The 19,963-nt window shown below is 39.0% G+C and overlaps 2 protein-coding genes across 3 annotated transcripts in view; one reads left to right on the top strand and one right to left on the bottom strand.

The window, feature by feature from the left end:
• The window catches only part of LOC132987170 (protein CutA homolog), a 140,584-nt gene that overhangs the window by 63,389 nt on the left and 57,232 nt on the right, over nt 1-19,963 (top strand). The gene's annotated exons all lie outside the window — the stretch shown is intronic.
• Nucleotides 1-19,963, bottom strand: part of LOC132987158 (voltage-dependent calcium channel gamma-2 subunit-like) — a 65,895-nt gene that overhangs the window by 5,332 nt on the left and 40,600 nt on the right. For both annotated transcript variants that reach the window (XM_061054047.1, XM_061054039.1), the window contains exon 2: nt 14,440-14,523. In XM_061054047.1, coding sequence (XP_060910030.1) covers nt 14,440-14,523 — 84 coding nt within the window. The remainder of the gene's footprint in view (nt 1-14,439; nt 14,524-19,963) is intronic.

Raw genomic sequence — 19,963 nt, 5'->3', positions numbered from 1 at the left:
CTGCAGACTCTAAAGTCATGGGTATGGTTACAAACTACACCACTAGATACTACAACAATGAAAAAGATACTTCTCAAAAGGAGTTGAAATCAATTGTGCCATGGTATGTATGTTGAAACCATAGACTGTGGGCGTTGAGGATGTTGCCTTTAAAAGTGAAACCAAGGCCCAAGGTCCCTAACTGCTTTCTTTCTAATGGCCAGTAAGAGGTCATTCCATTGACTTGAATGAATTCTATGACAAATTAACCTACTTCTTACTTGCTTTCAAATATTGGTAAACATTTTCATAACAAGTTTATAGTCTAAATAATAGGTTTTCTCTTTACAGCATGATGTCCATTGGGTAGCCTAAATAAGGTCCCATCGTGTCTGTAAGCAGGGTTATGTTGAGATTGTCAAGTTGCCTTGATTTTAGCCCTTGAATCAGGGTATTTCTGTAGCAATTTGTACACCAACCTTTAGTTCAAATATTGTCTAAGCTGGGTCTAATACAATAATAATTGTATTGCCAAACAATACTAGCCTATATTGAATTTACACACAAACCCCAAAAAACAGTCTTCTAACCAATGGATTACGTAATGGTAGCTACATCCACCATTAGTTAAAGGTTTAAAAACCACCTTTGATAATATAAAATCGACAACAGTATTGCATTAACATTGAAAAAACAACAAACACATCAGATTCTCTCAGGTTTGAAATTATACAACTTCAGGTTGACAAAAGTATATCATTACATATATTTCCACATTCCTATCTCCTGTAAGATCGCAGACTCTCCTCCACTTGGTAGTGTGTCCATCTCCTCTCTCCATCGCTCTATCACTTCATCTTTCTAACTCCCCGTCTGTCTCTGTCCTCTTTCCCTCCCCTATCAGTCTGTCCATCAGCTGTCTCTCTGTTTGTCCTCTGTGTGGCTGATTTGCTGATTGGCCTCTGGGTTTTTATGGGGCTTCCATGGTAGCAGAGGCTGATCAGATTCTGAGGCAACAAATTTAAAAAATGTGTGTGGCTTCCGTTTCATGCATACTTCTGCTTCTCTTTTAGATATCATATTGTTTCTTCTTCACTCTTGATACATTTTTCTCATTTAAAACATAAATGAATAAGTCAGTAAAATAACAATTCAAACAGTAAGTCATCCATTTCTATCAAGTGTTGTTAACCATTTAACTCTCAAATTTGTTGTGTTTGAAGATATCATACATGTACTGCTAACAAAAATATTTGAGAAACAAAGAGGCGTGTCAGATTGGTTAATCTGCATCTTTATCATCTTTCACCTTCTAGCCATTCATATTACTAGATGTTGATATTTGGTTAGATGTAGATTGTGCAGGACAATGACTGAAACCAACATAATTTTAACACAGAAAACTGACCAGAGCTGATGATGGTAATTTGTTGGTCTCCACATGTTTCAAAGTAACCATAATCCAACATCTGAACATTTCACTCCTACATTACCTTGAAGAAGAGTAGACTTTAAACCGTCACAATGCCAATGTCAGCTAAGGGACATTCTTACAGTTTTATAAATACATTTCTTGTTGGTTTTACCATATAACCAAAATCCAACATTGATGATTGTCTCACACCAATGGCATCTTGACAAATTTAAACTTGTATTAAAACTTGTTAGCAGATTTTAAGCCAATGTTTGGTTTTGGAATATGTTCAGTTTTAAGTTTAAACCAGAATTCAACGTTGGGCTACCACATCCAACCAGAATTCATCTCCACAAATCAATATCTGTCCAATGTTCAATCCAAGGCTCCTTTAAAATAATGTTGTTTTCCAGTGTGTGCTGTGAATAAATTCAGTTTAACCATTAAGACAGGTTTAAATATATGCAAAGATGAACCTAAGCACATATTTTAGTAGTTATTTCCATTGTTCCAATCAGTTTAAACACTGTACACAGAAAAATAACTTCAAAATGTATGACTGGTCATGCACAGTCAATCAGTCTCTGAGATTCTCAAATATTTGAATAACTGAACCATGTGGTTTAATTTTGTTTCAGAGTATTTTCCATGTCTACAACGCTACCTTTTAGGAGTCGTAGAGTGATTTAGACACTCGAGATAATCACTTCGCCTGCATTTAAATTCTGCTCATGTATCTTTCCCTGTCCAATTTTGTTATTGTGTAACAAGATTTCAAACTTCACTAATAAAAGTTTTGACCAAACAGACAAAAAAAGACACTTTAGCTCTATAAGGAAAAAAAGCACGCTTGTCCTTGATTTTGTTTTGAATGTTATGTTGATGATAACTCCAGCTCTTTTTTCCTCCTCTTTGTGTTTCTACTTCTGTCGTTCTTACTTCCATCAATCCCCAAATCTAAAATCTAATTTCACTCTCTCTTATAGTTGTACCAAGCTGAATCCATTCACTGAAGCAGATCAAATATTAAGGTGACCTCAGACTTGGCAATGCATCAAGCATCGACTCCTCTTCCTCTTCCATCGTATTTGTTTTAACCCCATCTCCGCTTCTTCATTGACATGAGCTGTCAGGGCAAATTGTCTTCAAGGTGGAAGGCCTCTTTATCCAGCCACATGCTGCATGCACAATCAGACACACGTGTCTTTTTATACAGAGTAAGCAGAAATGCCTCCTGTCACACACATACACACATACAGTACACCCGTACTACACGTGATTTATCACACACTAGAGATGAACACTCTGCTGGCTGCTCCACACTTTCAAGACACAAACACACACAAACACACGCATACACACACACACACACACACACACACACACACACACACACGCACACACACACACACACACACACAGGGCATATTCTATCAGTGACAGCCAATATATATGGCAGCAAGGTTGTATTTTGTAATCAAATTTGAATTCATTATTTTCCAAACTCTACTGGTCCATGGCTTGTGTTGTTACATTCGCTAAAGCTTTAAATTTCAGCACACAACTCAAATAAGTTTAGAATAAAAACCAGAGACACATGAAGCTCATAGTATGTTTTTAAACACAGGTCTGTTTGATTTCAGAAAGAAATTAAAATATAACTGATTGATACAAAAATCACATCATGCTAACTTAAGTTAGTGTTAGGTCAAGTGTTAAGTTGCTCGACACTGTACCATATGTTAGACTCAGGCTCATTTTTTGATGAAACAAAAAAAAATATATATGTTTTTAAGTAGGCTACTAAGTTACCAAGAAACGTTTAAGTTTAAGTTTTATGATTGATGGTGATTTATTTGTTTAATAATAGAGGTCGAGAACGATTTTACTCTGAGGAACTTTCACACAAGATGACATGAAATTCATGGATTAATTTATAGAAGCAAGCAGCAACTGTTGTAAAGTATGAAACAAATACAAGATAATACAAAAAAGAAACTGTGCCGGGAATCAAATTGGGGATGGCATTAAAGGGGGGAGATCTAAGGAAATGGCAAAAGAATGTATTGAAAGTGGACAAGGAAAGCGTTATGGAGACAAGAGCAGAAGTGAGAAGACTGCAGGCCTTCACTTTTCTGTGAAACTGCTGTGCCTGGAGCGATCTCGTCCTCCCTCTCTTTCTCCCTTTCTATTCCTCTCTGCATCGGCGTTTTAAGCAGAAGGCAGTGAGTGTAAAAGGAAGATTTTTCTTGACCAAATGCGCTGGCCTCCAGGCGCACACTGCCACCAAGCACAACATGGCACAGAGGCAGAGACAGAGAGAGGTGAGTTGAGTGTAAATGAGCAGCAGCAGCAGCATTGTGTGGAGATATCTACAGTATGTCTTTGGTGTCTTTGTCAAAATTGAAATTGCCGTCGGGGTTGAACCACTGACTTCCTGGCTGTTGGACTAGCTTTGTAAACTTCCTGCCTTATCACACAACATTTCAAGTGTCTGCTATATAAGATATTCAGCACGATCAGTTTATTGGCTATTAGTATTGGCTTTTCTGTTTGGGAGCATCGCTTCAGTTTGCTGTCCTATAGCCCAGAGTATCAGTCAATAAATCAAACAAAGCTTTAGGTGGCTGCTGGTTGTTTTCGAATACGCCATGGCCTGAAGACTTTTAATGCCGCTTGTTAAATGCAAGGAACAGTTATATATCATGAGCTGCTTCAAGAGTTCTTTCAACACCTGTTTTAACAGCAGCAATGATGTCTGATTATACCAACAAACAAAAAAAATGATCAAATTGAGAAATAAACAACAAGGATGACACAGCAGTGTGGCATGAAGTGCATTGAAATGTTTGAACAGAAGTGTTCAGTGCCATTGGCTTTTAAAGTATTTCTCGTTTACATGTTGTTGTTTTTTTCATTTGAAAATTCCATAGGCTATTGGCACTGGTACTAAATTATAAGCTAGCCTCTTAACCTGTGAGGGTATAGAATCACAGAGATGTTGACACATCTTTTGGATCATCAATTACTGCTATGATTTGAAATCAAATGCATGATACAATTTTCTTAATTCCGCTACATTTGTCATACTATTGGAATAGTTCCCAGTCTGACCATGCAGTGGTCAGAGTGTATTATTTCACTGATACTCTTTAAATAAGAACAAGGTAAAGAAGGATTTACATAACTTCTGCACAGACAAACAATCTCACCAAAACTGTCCTCCAATCCTCAAACCTTTTTTTTTTTCCTTTCTTTTTCATTCTCTGTTACACTTTCAACTTCCCACTTTCTCCCACTGCTTGGTTGGTTCTGCTGCAGTGGTGTGTGTGTTTATGTGGTAGTGTGTGTGCGCCTTTGTGTGTGTGCTTGTGTGTGTGACTTATGGTTTCATTAGCTGCGGCAGAGGAGAGCCTTGTAATTGTGGCTGAATTATGGAGGCGGGGGTGGACACCACCATGGGAGCTCCCAAGGTTCACGCACACTCGCTCTGTCCCACACACCCACACACACACACATTTAAGTACACACCAACCACAGTACAGCGCAGCAACCCACCTATTACTTTGTCACAAACACACACATCAGCTCAACAAGCTACAAAGTGAACACACTCATCGATCAGCCGCCCACCCACTCACTTGCTCACTCTCCTGCTCCAAAGTGGGGTGTTTCCTGTACACACTGTACACTACCCACGCAGGGACGATCTGCTCTCTCTCACTCTTTCTCTCACACACACAGACTTCTTCCTCACACACACACACACACAGACTTCTTCCTCACACACACACACACACACACACACACACACACACACACACACACACACACACACACACACACACACACACACACACACACACACACACACACACACACACACACATTTCGCCCACGTGGGAGAGCCCAGCAGCAAAGAACATGTGGTAGTGGGAAAACATTTACAGGGGAATGACTGTTTGTGTGTCCATGAAAATCCAACAGACCCGTTCAACAGTAGAATGATTTAAAGAAAATGAACCTGTTTTTGAAATGAAAGAAAGCAGGAACACACAAACCACCAGGCAGATACACATGTGTGCGCATGTGCCTGTGGTAAGTATTTGGGTGTTTTCATGCCGATTTGTTGAACACATAACAGGGTGCTCGCGCAGCACTGCCAGTCATTTTCATGCCGTATTACTCATTTTACTAGTTATATGCCTCCATGTCACAACTGGGCCTCCAAAAATAGCAGCTGTGACATCAGTGAGGGGGATGATGTCATCAGTTGGTGACGTCACGTGTCTCCTAGCATCCCATTCTGGAGTATTAGCATTATGTACGAAGATCCAGCAGTCTAATTTTAGAAACAGCAAGACTGCGCACAACTTCCACTCCAGAGTGTTCAGAGAAAACCAGGGATCTGTGTGTGTGTGTGTGTGTGTGTGTGTGTGCGTGTGTGTGTGTGTGTGTGTTCTTGTACTCTATCCTTGTGGGGACCACATTTCAAGTGCCTTTTTGTGAATTAGGGAAAAACTAATTCTAATTATTCAACATTTGTATTACCAGACTTTTTAAATAAACCCTAATACTGAGATTGATCACTAAATTCATTCACTTTTTCTTCTTTTTGCTAATCTTTATCTATAGGCCTATATATATTTGTAATATAAAAAACAAACAGTATCAATCCTCGATTTATCTTGTGTTCTGCTTTTCTGTGTTTACTTAAATGGTTCCCTTGAAGTGCTTTTGTTACAAAATCGAGTTGTGTTCACCCTTTAATGTCTAAGAGTTATTTTACATTTGGATTCTTCCAGCATAGTTTCAAAACTGATGAATTCAGAAGGTTTATAATCTGGATTGTTGTCATTGATACAATCACCTAGCGTTTCTGTTTTTATTAATTTGTTTTCCTGGTGCTCTGCTCACTTAGGCTGCCACTAACTGTTTATCCCTACTGTTTCAATGTTACCACAGTCGACCACATGTCTTTAAGGTTTGTGTAACCTCACATGCATCTGAACACATCATTCAAAAGATCTCATGATAGTGTTACATTAGATTATAGGATAAGACTATATCTTCCACAGCTAGTAATTTGTTAGCAATTGTGTATGTGTGTGTTTCTCTGTGTGTGTATATGCACGCACAAACACACAAACACACACTTTCACATACAAAAACACACATTAACACACATTGTTATTTATTTCACACTCATTCCATAGCCTGGCATGCACACAGTCATGAGATATCCTAAATATAGTCTTGAACAAGCCAACACCACCATGCAACTTGATAGCTTATACAGACTTCAGTGATAATCGAACGTACACTTCCAAGATTTTCAATGAAACTCAAAACACACACTGGTCCTACATTTTCAAGTGTCAAAACTCACTTCAGCATGACTTTAAACAGTCTTACACCAAGCACGCCTTAGAAAACTCTTTTAAGAGATGACCCTGAAAACACACCTCATATCTAATTTTACAATGAACTACAATGGTGCCTCATGTTTGAAAAGAAAGAGTGATAGTCTTATCTGCATCTACTTTAACCCAGTGTAATTGGAAGACATTCATCCTGGCTACACTGAAAGACAGCAAAATAAGTACCAGCTCAGGGTTCGAGGACAACAGGAGTTCATGTGCAATACTAGCAGACAGTTTGAGAGATATGTAAGACATAACACAATACATCAACACTGGCTTTTGAATGAAATTATACAGTAGAGAATTCTAAACTGTTTTTCAAAATACAGAGACCTCATCCAAAGGAACCAGAGAAGGATTTGATTGTAGTCCAAAACGCATATGAAATAAAAACATCCATCTAAAAGGACATCATGAACATCAGCCGCAGCATGACACTCAATCAATTACTAAGCATCAAAAGTTAAAAAAAAGTTATTGTAATACTGCCCGTATAGCAAATGTAAAGTCATGAGATCTGAATCCAAAAATAACTTGTTCATTTACATACAGTTGATAATTAAAAACACTATTGTAATCTTTGATAGTTCAACATTTTGCTGCCAACTGGGCAACATTTAGAAATGAACAAGATCTGGTATATGCGATCATAAGTTTGTAGCCTCATTTAATAAAGTGAAGTATCTGTGTAATCCACCAATTAAATAAATTGTTCAGTCCATCAGGAGCTATGATAAAACATAAGGAAATGACATAATGGATAAATGTATATTTAAGGTTTCAGATGATTCCACTTTGGTTCAGTTGGGAACACTATAGCATGTTATGAACAGTAAGCCCTGTCCTTTATATATTAAGCAAAAATAAGGGTACTGGGGTGGTGGCTTTGTCTTCTCTCTCTCTCTCTCTCTCTCTGTGGCTACAGATGATCGTACTGCTGCAGGAGGAAGGCTAACTGCTTGCCCTTCCATAACCAGATGTAAAAATTCACCCAGTTAGAGGTGGGTAGGGGTGACAGGGTGAGGAAGCTCAGAGAGGGACAGACAGAGGGAAAGGGATCAGAAAGACTCTTGGGGAAAGAGAGAGGGAGAGTGAGAGAGAGAGAGAGAGAGAGAGAGAGAGAGAGAGAGAGAGAGAGCGAGAGAGAGCGAGAGAGACTGAATGAATGTTGAGTAGGGATGTACCAGAGTATGTTCCTTGGAAAAGCACACATAATGCTATGGAAACAGATATTTCTAAGACCTGGGGCCTGTACAAAGCAGTTAGTGAGATATAGCTTCAAGGTTCCCTTTTGGTTTTATGTGATGAACACCTAATTTGCTCTAGATCATGATTTTCAGGATAAGATTTAAAAACAAAGCCCGGAGATGGCTGGTATGGGCTAACATAATTAAACCTTCCCTTTCTATTCAACGAGGATGAGGACATTTTTACTCAAATAACTTGCTTTAAGTTTTGGTCAACCTGAAGTAGCAGCCGAACCTGAAACACGCAATGTCTCTAAATTTGCTTAAATTTTTTAAAAAGTTATGTGGTCTTTTTATGCCTGTATTGTAGAGGCAGGACAGTGGATAGAGTCTGAAATCAGGGGGAGATTGGGGAATGACATGTGGGAAAGGAGCCACAGATTTGAACCTACGCTGTCTGCTTTGAGGACAGGAGCCACTGAACTAACCATCAGGCCACCAGCGCCCCTAAATTAGCTTTTTGTTCCCATCCCAAGCATTGCAGCATACTCTTTCACCCACTTCCGTAGCGTAAATGATTGACAGGTGTCATGGAACACTCCCTCAATTTGCGAAATTCATTTAGCCCACAGGCCACCAACTATTGACACCACTGCATTACAGACTGTATTCGGCGTTGTAGACCTTATTCAACACTGTTAATTCAACATTGTATATAATATATAATGTACAAATAAAAGTATTTTCTTTTTAGTTAAACATGACTGCACTCACATCCTGTTCCTTCTGTTCAAATGTGCAGTCCCCCTGTAGACTAATGCACAAGCTGCCACTGACACATACTATCGACCAATCAATTGTCTTGATAAGGTCTCTGCTCTGATCATGAATTCATGAATTCTATTGTGTCCTTTTTAATTGTATTTCTATCACACATTTCATACGAGCGTGAACTCAATGAGCTTTACAGAGGGACCCAACATTAATCCACCATGAGTGAGCATTTGGCAGTAGTTGCAAGGAAATGGAACTATTTAAATGTTTCCTCTAGCCTTTGCAGGTTTTAGCAATTATTTGTGTTTGGCCAAAGGACAGAAACAGAAACCTAAATAATAATTAGTATTATTGGTACTGCTTTGACTGAATGGGCTGATAATTGGGATAGAGGTAGATACAGAAAGAAAAGGATAGATTTATCCTCCCACGATGATTAGTATAACCTCTCAGCAAAAGTTGAACTGAATTGTTCACTCATAATCTGATAAATATCCAACACATTCCCAGTTTTCAAATACCAAAATTGAACAACGCCATTATTATACACTTTGTAACTTCCCTGTGGTGCTGGTAAGACCTCCAAAATTACTCACAATAGCATGGGTTATACATAAAAAATAGCACATGAACTTTTATAGGTGTAAGTTTTTCCAGAGAAAAGTCTGGACAGAGAGCGATAAATACATTTTTGTACATCAGTAATATTGCTTGTTTTATAGTTGCTTACTTCTGCTTGGGTGACATTTAACACTTAAACTATTCAACCCTTTATCTGAGTTAGAATACATTGAGAGTTTCTACTTTTGAAAATATTCTGCACTTTTCAACACTAATGATTCTGCATTTATTAATATTGTCGTCCCAGTTTGATTCTAACCAGTTTAAAAAGTAAATTTACAACAATAACACTGCAGGGCAAGGGACAGCTGTTTTTTCAGGAGACATCCCAGTCATTAATGTTGCACAAAATGTTGTCCATTGTTTCTGTTCTTAATCCTGTGTAGTGTATAGTTGGAGAAAATATATGCAGAATCTAAAATGTGTTATGAAAAAATATGCAGAATCTAAAATGTGTTATGAAAAGATTAGTATTTGATCATGTCTACAATGTGTTTAGTGATATTGGCAGAAGGACAGATTGTTACTGTCTTCTTCAGTTAGCTGATGCAATGTCAACAATATTTTCTAGTCCAAGTAGTTTAAGTTGGTAAAATGTATCAAAACCTCAAACATTAATGTGTCATACAACAAAATACAATCATTAAGTTTGTTTTAAACTGTTCCCATCAAAAACAAGCACTCTGTGTCACTCTGAGGTGTCTCTCACAGAAGCACAAGGTACCCTTTAACATCTGTTCACTGCCCCCCTTCTTTTCTTTTCTTTTTTGTTTTGCCAAAAGGCCTTCCTCACAAACATTTTCTTGCTCATGTTGACCATTTTTGGGTCTCTCTTAACACAATTTAAAGAGCACAGAGTAGCAGACTTTCTCAATTTGAAGAGCAGATGTACTTTTCATTGGATTTCGTTCCTTTTCAATAAGATTCATGTAACTTGAACATTTGGTTGACGTTTTAAACAGTTGCAGTTTGCTGAGGTATGGACACTAAAACTGCTTAGTGAAGTTAAGTCACAGGTTAAAATCAAAAGCCATTTTGAGTTTTGATTTTGCAGTAGTTGAAAAAAAAAATCCTCCCTATGCAAACTTTGACATTTTACTATTTCACAAGACTTCCCACTTACTAGACAGCCAGTCAGGAGCTGGTCTTTCTCTTCACAAGGACATCAAAGCCCTTTGACGGTAAAAACTACATGATTGGATTTAATGAAAAAAGACTGGGCATTGAAGAATTAACATATGAGGGTGACACACTGTTGAAGCTTTGGTTTTGTTAAGACGCCTCAGATTAGGACTGTCTTTAAGTGTGGGCCTTCTTAATATATTTAGAAGGCAAATATTACTTTCTTTATTTCCACACTAAAAAACTATCATCTACACTTTAAATGGTCATTTCATTTTATTATTCAGAGTGACTTTTCAAGAGTGCAACAGTGATATGAGCTTTGATTACCATATCACTGAAGACTACAGGAAATCAAAAGCAAAGAGAGCAAGAGTCGCTGCGTTTGTGCAATTATAATAATGATGTAATATAAACGTTTTGCTCTTAAAACAAACATAAGAACGGGACAATTACTTTAATGTGTGAAGTTAATATCAGCAATAACATGATTTATTCTGACTGTGGAAGAAAGGGGGAAAAAAAACATTAGTTGGTGGAAACTTTCTAAATGTGTCCTCCAGCCTTTGCAGGTTAAAACAAGTCTTTGGTTTTCGACAACGCTTAAACAGTTTTCAAGATTTTTTTCTGTTGCATGCAGAACCTATGACTAAAATGTAACGATTACAGGCATATTGGTACCCACATACAAAAACAAGACAGAAGTACACAGCTTTACACTGTGTGAGTTCAACAGCGAGTAAGTTCCTTTGACTCCACTAAGCCTCTCTGGCAGAGCAGCCATGCTATGTGAAGGAAAACTCCTACCTAAATGTGTGTACAATTTTACTTACCACCCAGTGTGGTATTACAGCAAATGCAAGGGTTTTTATCGGTGGGCCATTGGCTCAATTACTACATTATGGTGTTCTCTCAATCTATGATAGTGACTAAAATGTTGAAGATTAAACATTTTAAGTGTACAATGCTCTCATACCAAATATTCAATCTATCCCGCCAAAATGAAGAGTTGAGTTCGGCATATATTATCATGACTGAAGTTAGAGAAGTTAGGTTCAGTGACTTGAATTAGCTATGTTAATGATCAGCCAACAGCCAAAGTCACTTGTAACTCAAATTGACAGCGGCCCTAATTATGCGTAACTTTAGGCTTAATGTAATCATCAAACAGTTATGTTTTAGAAATGCACCTCCTCATACAGTTGTCATGCATAGCAAACTTTGCCATGGAGACCAAAGTCGTTTATATGTAACCAGGCTGTAAACATGTTTATTTCTGCTGTAAACATTTTTATTGGGGCCTGATGGGAGTCGACTCACTTATGGAGCCATCATCAAGCTGACGCGCATTTATGTATAAGCTTCATTTTTTTCCACTGGCAGTTGCTGCTTGAAGAAAAAAACACAAATGCAGCTACAACTGTTTCTGCAGTAAAAAATCAGCTGTTAACTTTATAAGTGTTTTCATCTGGAAAAAGTTTAGTATGTTCAAAATGAAAAGCGTCTTTTTTAAGTTTAGCTCTGACACTGGGGATTTCTGTTTCAGTGGTCACAATGGTGTAAGGGAGCATCAACTGATCTATGTCTTTTTTTCTGAATAGGTTCTTCGTTGGCAATAGCGTTGCTTCCATCTTCTCTGATCAGGTGTTTTTAGAAACTTTAGAAACCCAACAACAACTTATGCAGGCCATGATTTAACATTAACTCAGAAATATCTTCAAAGCTCTGGTGAACTATTTTCAAACTAAACTTGTTTAAAACTTTCACAGTCTTTCTTCAATGAAAATTCTGAATCTGGTTTTCATTCCCTCTTGGTCCTGTTCCCCAATCATCTCCATGCTCCACCCCACAGCCTCCATCCACCAGCTGTCAGACAGGCGTGCAGGCCTCAGCAGAGACAGACAGACAGATGGATGGAAAGCAAGAGGGAGGAGGCAAGGGATGGATGGAAGGAAGGAGGAGAGGGAGAGGTGTGACCCATATAGAAGAGCCTGGAGTATTTATAGAAGTCAGTGTCCTAATTGGCAAGCCGCTGGGAGAGCAACAGCACTGCACTGGTACCCTACTCCTTGTCCTTCACCTCCTCAACCCTTCTTTCTCCTTGTCTTTCGCCTTTTCCTTGCCACCGTGTCCTCTATCACCTCCCAGTAGGCTATTTGTCTTCTTTAAGACTTTGTTGCTGTTTCTAATGCCTTAAGTTTCCTCCTCTTCCACGTCAGTAACCTGCTCAGATTTCAACTTCCACCTATTACCATCCCTCCTCTTCTCTGTCTGCTCCACGCACTGCCTTTCTTGTTTCTCCTCTTCAGCTTTTTCGTCCTCTTTTATTTGTCCTCTCTCTTTCATCCCCAACATCTCATCCTCGCCCTCTTGTCTTATTTCATCCATCTTTTGGCTGTGGCCATTGGCTATTGTGTCACCTTTCCTTCTTAGCCGATTCAGGTATTATAAGATTACCAACGACAGTCAGAAATAGCAAAGATACAAGGTTTCAGAGGACTCTCTAGTTTAACATTATGTACTCTTTTTGTTTCAGAAGTGAAGCAAACGTTTTCTAAGTTCCAATGGACAGTAAATAGGACTGGTATGTAATAAGCAGGGGATGTATAGGGTGTGGCTACCTTTGATTGCCAGGCCGCGACCAGGCAACCAGGATAGACATATCCATCCTGCTGTCTAAATATGTCCACATCTGGCCCTTAAACCTGAAATAGTTAGGGCAGAAATGCTAAATTCATACTTCATAAGGCGATACCGCATGGCCATTAGGCGAACTGCACTAGTAACCTGTTGCTCGCTCTCCCTCGTGTACTCGTTATACGTGCTCGTACATACACAAACGAGCATCAGCCGTGAAACACTGGATATTTACTGACATAATGTTTACAGAGGAGGTAAGTGGTCATACACATGTGAAAGTCTGTGAAGGAGTCTGTGTGTCTGTATTCAGTCTCGACAGGCACTGGCTGAGAGCGGGAGTGTGTGATGAGTTTGTCCGCCTTTGAGAGCTCCTAGGGCGGATAGAAGAAATAGAAGTGTGTGGAAGGCGGCCTCTGGCTGTGGAGGTGAAGACCAGGAGTGTGTGATGTGTTTGTACTGTTGATCTCTGTAAGCGGAGCGGAGTGAGGAGGACGTTGAGAACGTGCAGAAAATGTCACTTCCTGGAGCTTTCGCGAAAAATACGACCCCAGGCAACACAGAGAGACAGTGAACATCTACTTTTTCACATCATTTAACCGTTCGCTTATTAATGGCCGATAAAAAACTAATGTAAAAAGTTACATATAGAACCTTTAAATTTCAATACAAACAAATGTATTTTTTATTTTTTACTGTGAAATACTTTTATTGGATTTAAACTTAGGCATATATCAACGTTTTCAAGATGAGCATTAATTAATATCTAGAAATATGGTCATACACGCCTTTTCCTCTCATATCTTTGTCTCTGAAACAATAATGTTAACAAGGAAGTGGCTGAAAGCTAACATTGGTCTGGTGGTAGCTAATAAGTTAGCAAATAAGTTTTTCAACTTGAAAGATGGCCCTATGTATGTCTCTGGATTTTCAGCAGCCATTGTCATTGTAGTTTCTTATTAATCAGGAATTGGTGAAATTAGGTTTATATGACTCACAATTATTAACAAAGCAGTAAAACATAATAACAACATCTGAGCTTCCCAATCTCTGTGACATCACAGGGATATGTCTACCGTATAAATATGTTTCACAGTGGTTTGTGCATGGCCTCATCCATTGATCATTGATCAGGGTCATTTTAAGAACAAATAAAAGGAAGTAGTGAGGCAAAATGAACCATTTATGAATTATAATAATTAAGAGAAATAACTAGCAAACACATAAACGGTTGAAAATGAACCACACATTTCTGGATGAATGTAGAGAAGGAAAGACTCACGAAGGAAGTACTCTGAAGCGTCCGCCTCATAGTCGGCATCCTCAGGGAAGTGATCTATCTGCTTACACATGCCTTTAAAGGAACCTGCAACAAGTGAGAGGAAGAAAATGGGTGAGAAAGAGAAGACTCAGAAGTCAAAGCAGTTAAATGTGTCAACATAGTGCAGAGAAATCCTGCAAAGAAATAAGGTGTTTTAATGTAATGTGTATGTATGTTTTCTTCTTTGCCTGGTTTAATGTTGACTTCACTGAGTAAAAGAAAGAGTGACAGACAAAAGAAAAAATAACACCTGGTTGATCAGGGAGAAGGTAATTCAAAAAAAGAAGACCAGAAAAGGGTTCAAAGACATGAGGGGGGAAAGGAGAAGCAAAACTAATGAAAGGTAAAGAAACAAGGAGAAGGGGGTTAGCTTTACATTGAGACAACAAGAAATGAGGAGAAAAAACAAGATTTTTTTTACAAGAGCTTTGAAAGAAACACATCACAGGACAGAAAGTGTCAGACAGAAGAGGAAGACAGGGGGAGTTTAATCTCCACGAGCAGGCGGGAGGGGTGAGGAGGAGGCAGGAGGAGAGACTGATCAAAATGCAAATGAAAGAGAGAAAGAAAGGAGAGCTGATAGTGCCGCTCATTAAGAAGAATTGCGTGTGTGTGTGTGTGTGTGTGTGTGGGGGTGGGCGTGTGTGTGTGTGTGGGCGTGTGTGTGGGTGTGTGTGTTTAGCTTGGTTCTGCTCCAGTGGTAATTGTATGCCCTCCCAAACCACTGCAATTAAATGGGCCCTTGTTAATTGGCGATTGAAGGACGAAAGACTACCGCCCGGCTTTCAAATGGGCATCAGTTACACACACACAGACACACACACACACACACACAAACATACACACTTACGCGTCACACTGACATGCACACACACAAATACACACCGTGATATACTGTAACATCAGCCCCATTGTCTGTTACACTCATCACAGTGAGAGCACTTGCAGCAAAGTTTGATCATGACCGCAGAGAAAAAGACCAATTTCACACCAAAGCTCTTCACATAAAAGTGGAAAAAAAAGAAGAAAAGATTTATGACAAGACTCCACTGCAAGCCTGCTTCATATTTAGATATCTTTAATACACCTCAGCAACCACTCAGACGAACAAAGTGTTTTTCTTCAGGTAGACTTTGATAGATACATCAAAGATATTTCACGAGGAAGCAGATCGGAAACCTTTCAGCGTGCAGCAAAATGCTTTCATCGTTTAGATAATTTCAGTCAGTAGAGCTGTGTGTTGAAAATGTGCTTTCCTGAGAGGACTGTGATAATCAACAGAACAGCAGTTTTCAAGAGAAAATAGCCTCAAATTTGAACTATTTGTTGTGCAAATTTAAGGGAAGCAAGAGAGTTGAAATGAGCCTGTGTAATGGTATGTTTATTTACAGTAAGAAGCTCCGAGTAAAGTGTTGAGATTGATTGATTGATTCGATGTTATTGTCAAAATCTGAAATTAGAAATTATATTGTTGATGTGACTTACGTACTTTGCCCTCCAAAAGACAAGGAGGACACCCTAGTGTTTTCAAAAGACAGACTTGTAACTGTTGAAGTTAACATCATTACTTATTCTATTGGACATTTACTAATAACACAAATATTGAGAAATACCCTACACCACTCCTGGTTCTCCCTTAGCTGCTGCCTGGATGGGTGGAGTTTTATAATCTAGCCAGTTAACCTGTGACATCTAAACAAAGAAATCAATGACCACCCTAGAACCTTAAGTGGGGGACCGTTTCACTGAGACTCTTTAAGTTGATGAACAAATGTTTAAGATGGTAAAACAAAGACTTTATCAACTCTCTCGTGAAGAGTTATTCACAATAAATTAAGCTCTGAAATCAATGCATTCATTTTTTAAAAATCGTAATTAATCACATGCTATTAAGGAGCACCATGGAAAAGTCTCTGCAGTCTCCCAAAAACGACACTCCTGCATCTTTCAATGGCTCATTTAAAAAAAAGTTTAAAAAAATGCTTGATGTCAAAAGTAATTACCAAACTCACTTTTGTAACGTTCCCTTTAGCTGTTTTACTTTAGTTTAGGATCCGTAACAAGTTCATCTTTCCGTGGTTAAGTTCATGTTGTAACCTTCGATCTACCAAAGTTCCTTACTTGATTTCAAAATAAAAGCAGGGTTTAATTCAAACAGCATTGCAATCGTTTGACAGCTCTAGTGATAATTTTAACCTTCATGGCTTTGTTGGACATCTCTAATGTGAACTCATTAGACAAGATGGTGAATCTGCAGTTCAAAGCAACACTAATCACAATGCAAAACACATTCCAATTAAGTTTTTGCCTGAGATCCCCACTAACATCTTTTCAAACATTATTGAAACTGCAAAACTGGGTCAGAAAATTATTAAATGGGTCCTTTCTCTATTCTTTACCAATTCTAGCACAAATGAGGAAGAATGTTAGTCATTGATTTCTACTCCTGTTTTGTAGTCACAGTCTTTTGTAATAAGCAGATATGCAGATGAGGTTACTCTTCCAATGGTCTGTCTTCAGATCTCTAAACCAGTTTCAGTGGTTGCTTGTCACAAGCTTAAAAAAAAAAAAGAACAATAACAATCATCTGTATACAAACTAAGCCAGTTGAAAAAACACCTAGGGATGCCATTTCAAGCAAAAATACAATTTGATAATCACTGGGAACAATTCAACGACTATTCAGAGACCACCACATCCCCATGCATGTAAACAATTGCAGGAGAAAGAGGGACCAGTTACCTTTTGCACAACTCTGTTGGTTTTATTTTCATGTCAAAGTGTTTACCGCAAAAACCCATCGAACACAGGTCGACAAAGCTTGCCATTGATTGTTGTTCTGTGGACAGAACTTCTGCGCTGTAACTCCCTGTCACATAGCTGTGCATAGTTGTTGTAGACTTGTGGTATGCTAGTTTGACCTGGCAGAGCTCGCACTTGACACCATATTTTGTAGTTTTGAAGGAGTTCCACACAAAACTCTTTGACGGCTGCAGAAGTTGTTTCCAGCATTTCTCTACAGTGACAAATCTCACAGCACTAAACCAATTTGACCGTGTATGACACTAAACTATTCTTCTTCGTCATTTAACGACGGTTGGCAAACAGCTTTCAGATGCACTACTGCCACCTTCTGGTGGTAGTCCTGCATTTCAACCCGTCCACAGTAAACAACAATGGAATATTTTTAAAGGTCCCATATTATGCTTCTTCTGGTTTTATATGCTTTTTAGTGTGTTTTCCAAGTGTCCTGTGCATGTTCAGGCACATCTATGTGCAAAAATTCAAAGTCAGCAGAAACGCAGCTTCTTCTACGTCCTCCTGTTAGCTGTAGCATTAGCTGCACGTAACACTCGGTTCTAGCCCCCCTCGATAAAAATTTGTCAGTCCGACGTCATTGTCAGTGTGAGATCACTGATCTAAGCCCATTGGCTCGTTGTGGCAAGCCCAGCAGCTCATGATGCACGCACGTTAACTTCTGTAGCACGCCCACGATATGCCGTAGCCTGCGGTAGCACAGTAGTGCTAAGGTGCTAATGTTTATGCTCCCCTCGGACGGAGCCAGTGGCTGCATTCCCAATATGGTAAAAGAGGCGGGACATTTCCGAGAACCGTGCTGAGCGACTGACCAATAACGACAGAGCGGATCGGCAGACCAATCAGAGCAGACTTGGCCCACGTGGGGTCTAACAGTGGGGGCTCAGCAGAGCGTAGCTGACGGACTCAGAGCGGAGAGGGAGCAAGGAGGAGCAGTACATGAAAACAGACACTTTTTTAGAACTTTATCTATTGTGAACGTACAAAAGTAGGTACATAGATTAAATATACAAACCCCAAAAAGAGCATAATATGGGCTCTTTAAGATAAGATAACAATCACACGAACTTTTGAATGTTCTATGAATAAATGACTATATGAACGTTCGTACATCCTAACCCATCCCTATGGCTCGGTACATACATTTTTTACATCCTTGTATGAAAACATAAACAAGATTTGTGTTATTTTCCAAACCGTCTAACTCACATGAAGCCACAGCATTACAAAACATTCAAAATGGTGTCTGTTGTGGTTGCTATAGGAGATGCACAAGAAGAAGATACAGTGGAAACAATGCGGCACCCTCATTCCCTCCACTTTAGAAATAATAATAAAACCTCTGTGTCAGTGTTTGGTTTTCAATTTTAATATAACGGATGTCAACACATGAAGTCGTCAAACACATCCGTTCACACACTCGCTGATGGACAGAAACTCCCCTCTCTCTTTCATCAATCAGCACTCTGCCTCGCTCCCCTCCAACACATGCCCACCCACGCTGCAGCACAAGCACATGTAATCTGGAATTGCATTTTCCTTCCTCCTCTCTTCTACCTCTCCCTTGCACAACCCTCTCTCTCTCCCTATCTCTCTCTCTCCCCTCTATCCGTCTCTCACATGTGCGGTTACCCTGAGGACCAGATTCCCATTTGAACTGAGCTGGCAGCTTCCCCCCCCCACCCTCCTCTTCCCCTTTCCTCCTCTCTCTCTCTCTCTCTTTTCTTTATTCCCTCTGCATTTCAAATCAAGAGCATACTTTATTGTCTCGACAGGGATGAAACCTGTGCAGCTTGAGCTGAGCATTATGTCATCATCTGAGATCCACTGATGATATTGACTTTAACAGATGGCCAGAAACCAAAACACTTCAAATAGAATGAATTTCAGCATGCTGTTTTTATTCATTTATGAGCCTCAGTCATAAGGGTTTTACATACACTGCTAGTTATCAAAGCACCGTGTACCTAAGAACAAATAGTCTTGATGGTCTCTCATGTCAATCAGTTGCTCGTGTCTGTTTGAATTTTTTAAGAGCATTTTCTTGGTGAAGTTTAACATCACCAAGTCATTGGAGCTTAACAAAAACAGGTTAATTGCGCGACATAAATGACCTTTGAAGTGGATTAAATGGTTAACGTTTTGGAAAAGATCATGATTTGTGTTACTACTTATAATTAAATAGTTATTATTGAATAATTTTTGTTGTTTGTACTCGTGTCCTTTTTGGTTGGTAATCACATCGCAAAGGAGGCCAAAAGTTGGCACTGCGGTCTCTCAGCTGTTGTGTTGAGTTTATTCTTATTTTGTTTTTCATGTCCTTCAAATTTTAGCCAATAAAACTTGAGTATTGAGCAAGCTGCAAAAATGATATTAAACTATTCAACTATTCAATGTAATTATTGGCGACTTGTAAATTGTTGGTAAAAGACAAGGTATGGAAGACAAAATTGAAAAGGAAACTATCATTCACAATCAAGAGAAACTGTTGATGTTAAATTATTATGCATCAAATATAATTCATCCATCTCTTCTGCAGTGACATCAAAACCATTTTATTATTTATCAAGAACCCATGTCTGAGAGACTCCTCCCTGCCCTCCACCCTCCTCTCTGCTGTCGTCATAATGAGGTGTCGCTCTCCCAAATTGCTCCTGTTGAATTAAAC

This window comes from Labrus mixtus, chromosome 2 (assembly GCF_963584025.1).
Source record: "Labrus mixtus chromosome 2, fLabMix1.1, whole genome shotgun sequence".
Lineage (NCBI taxonomy): Eukaryota > Metazoa > Chordata > Actinopteri > Labriformes > Labridae > Labrus > Labrus mixtus.
This window is presented reverse-complemented; position numbering and strand designations above follow the sequence as displayed.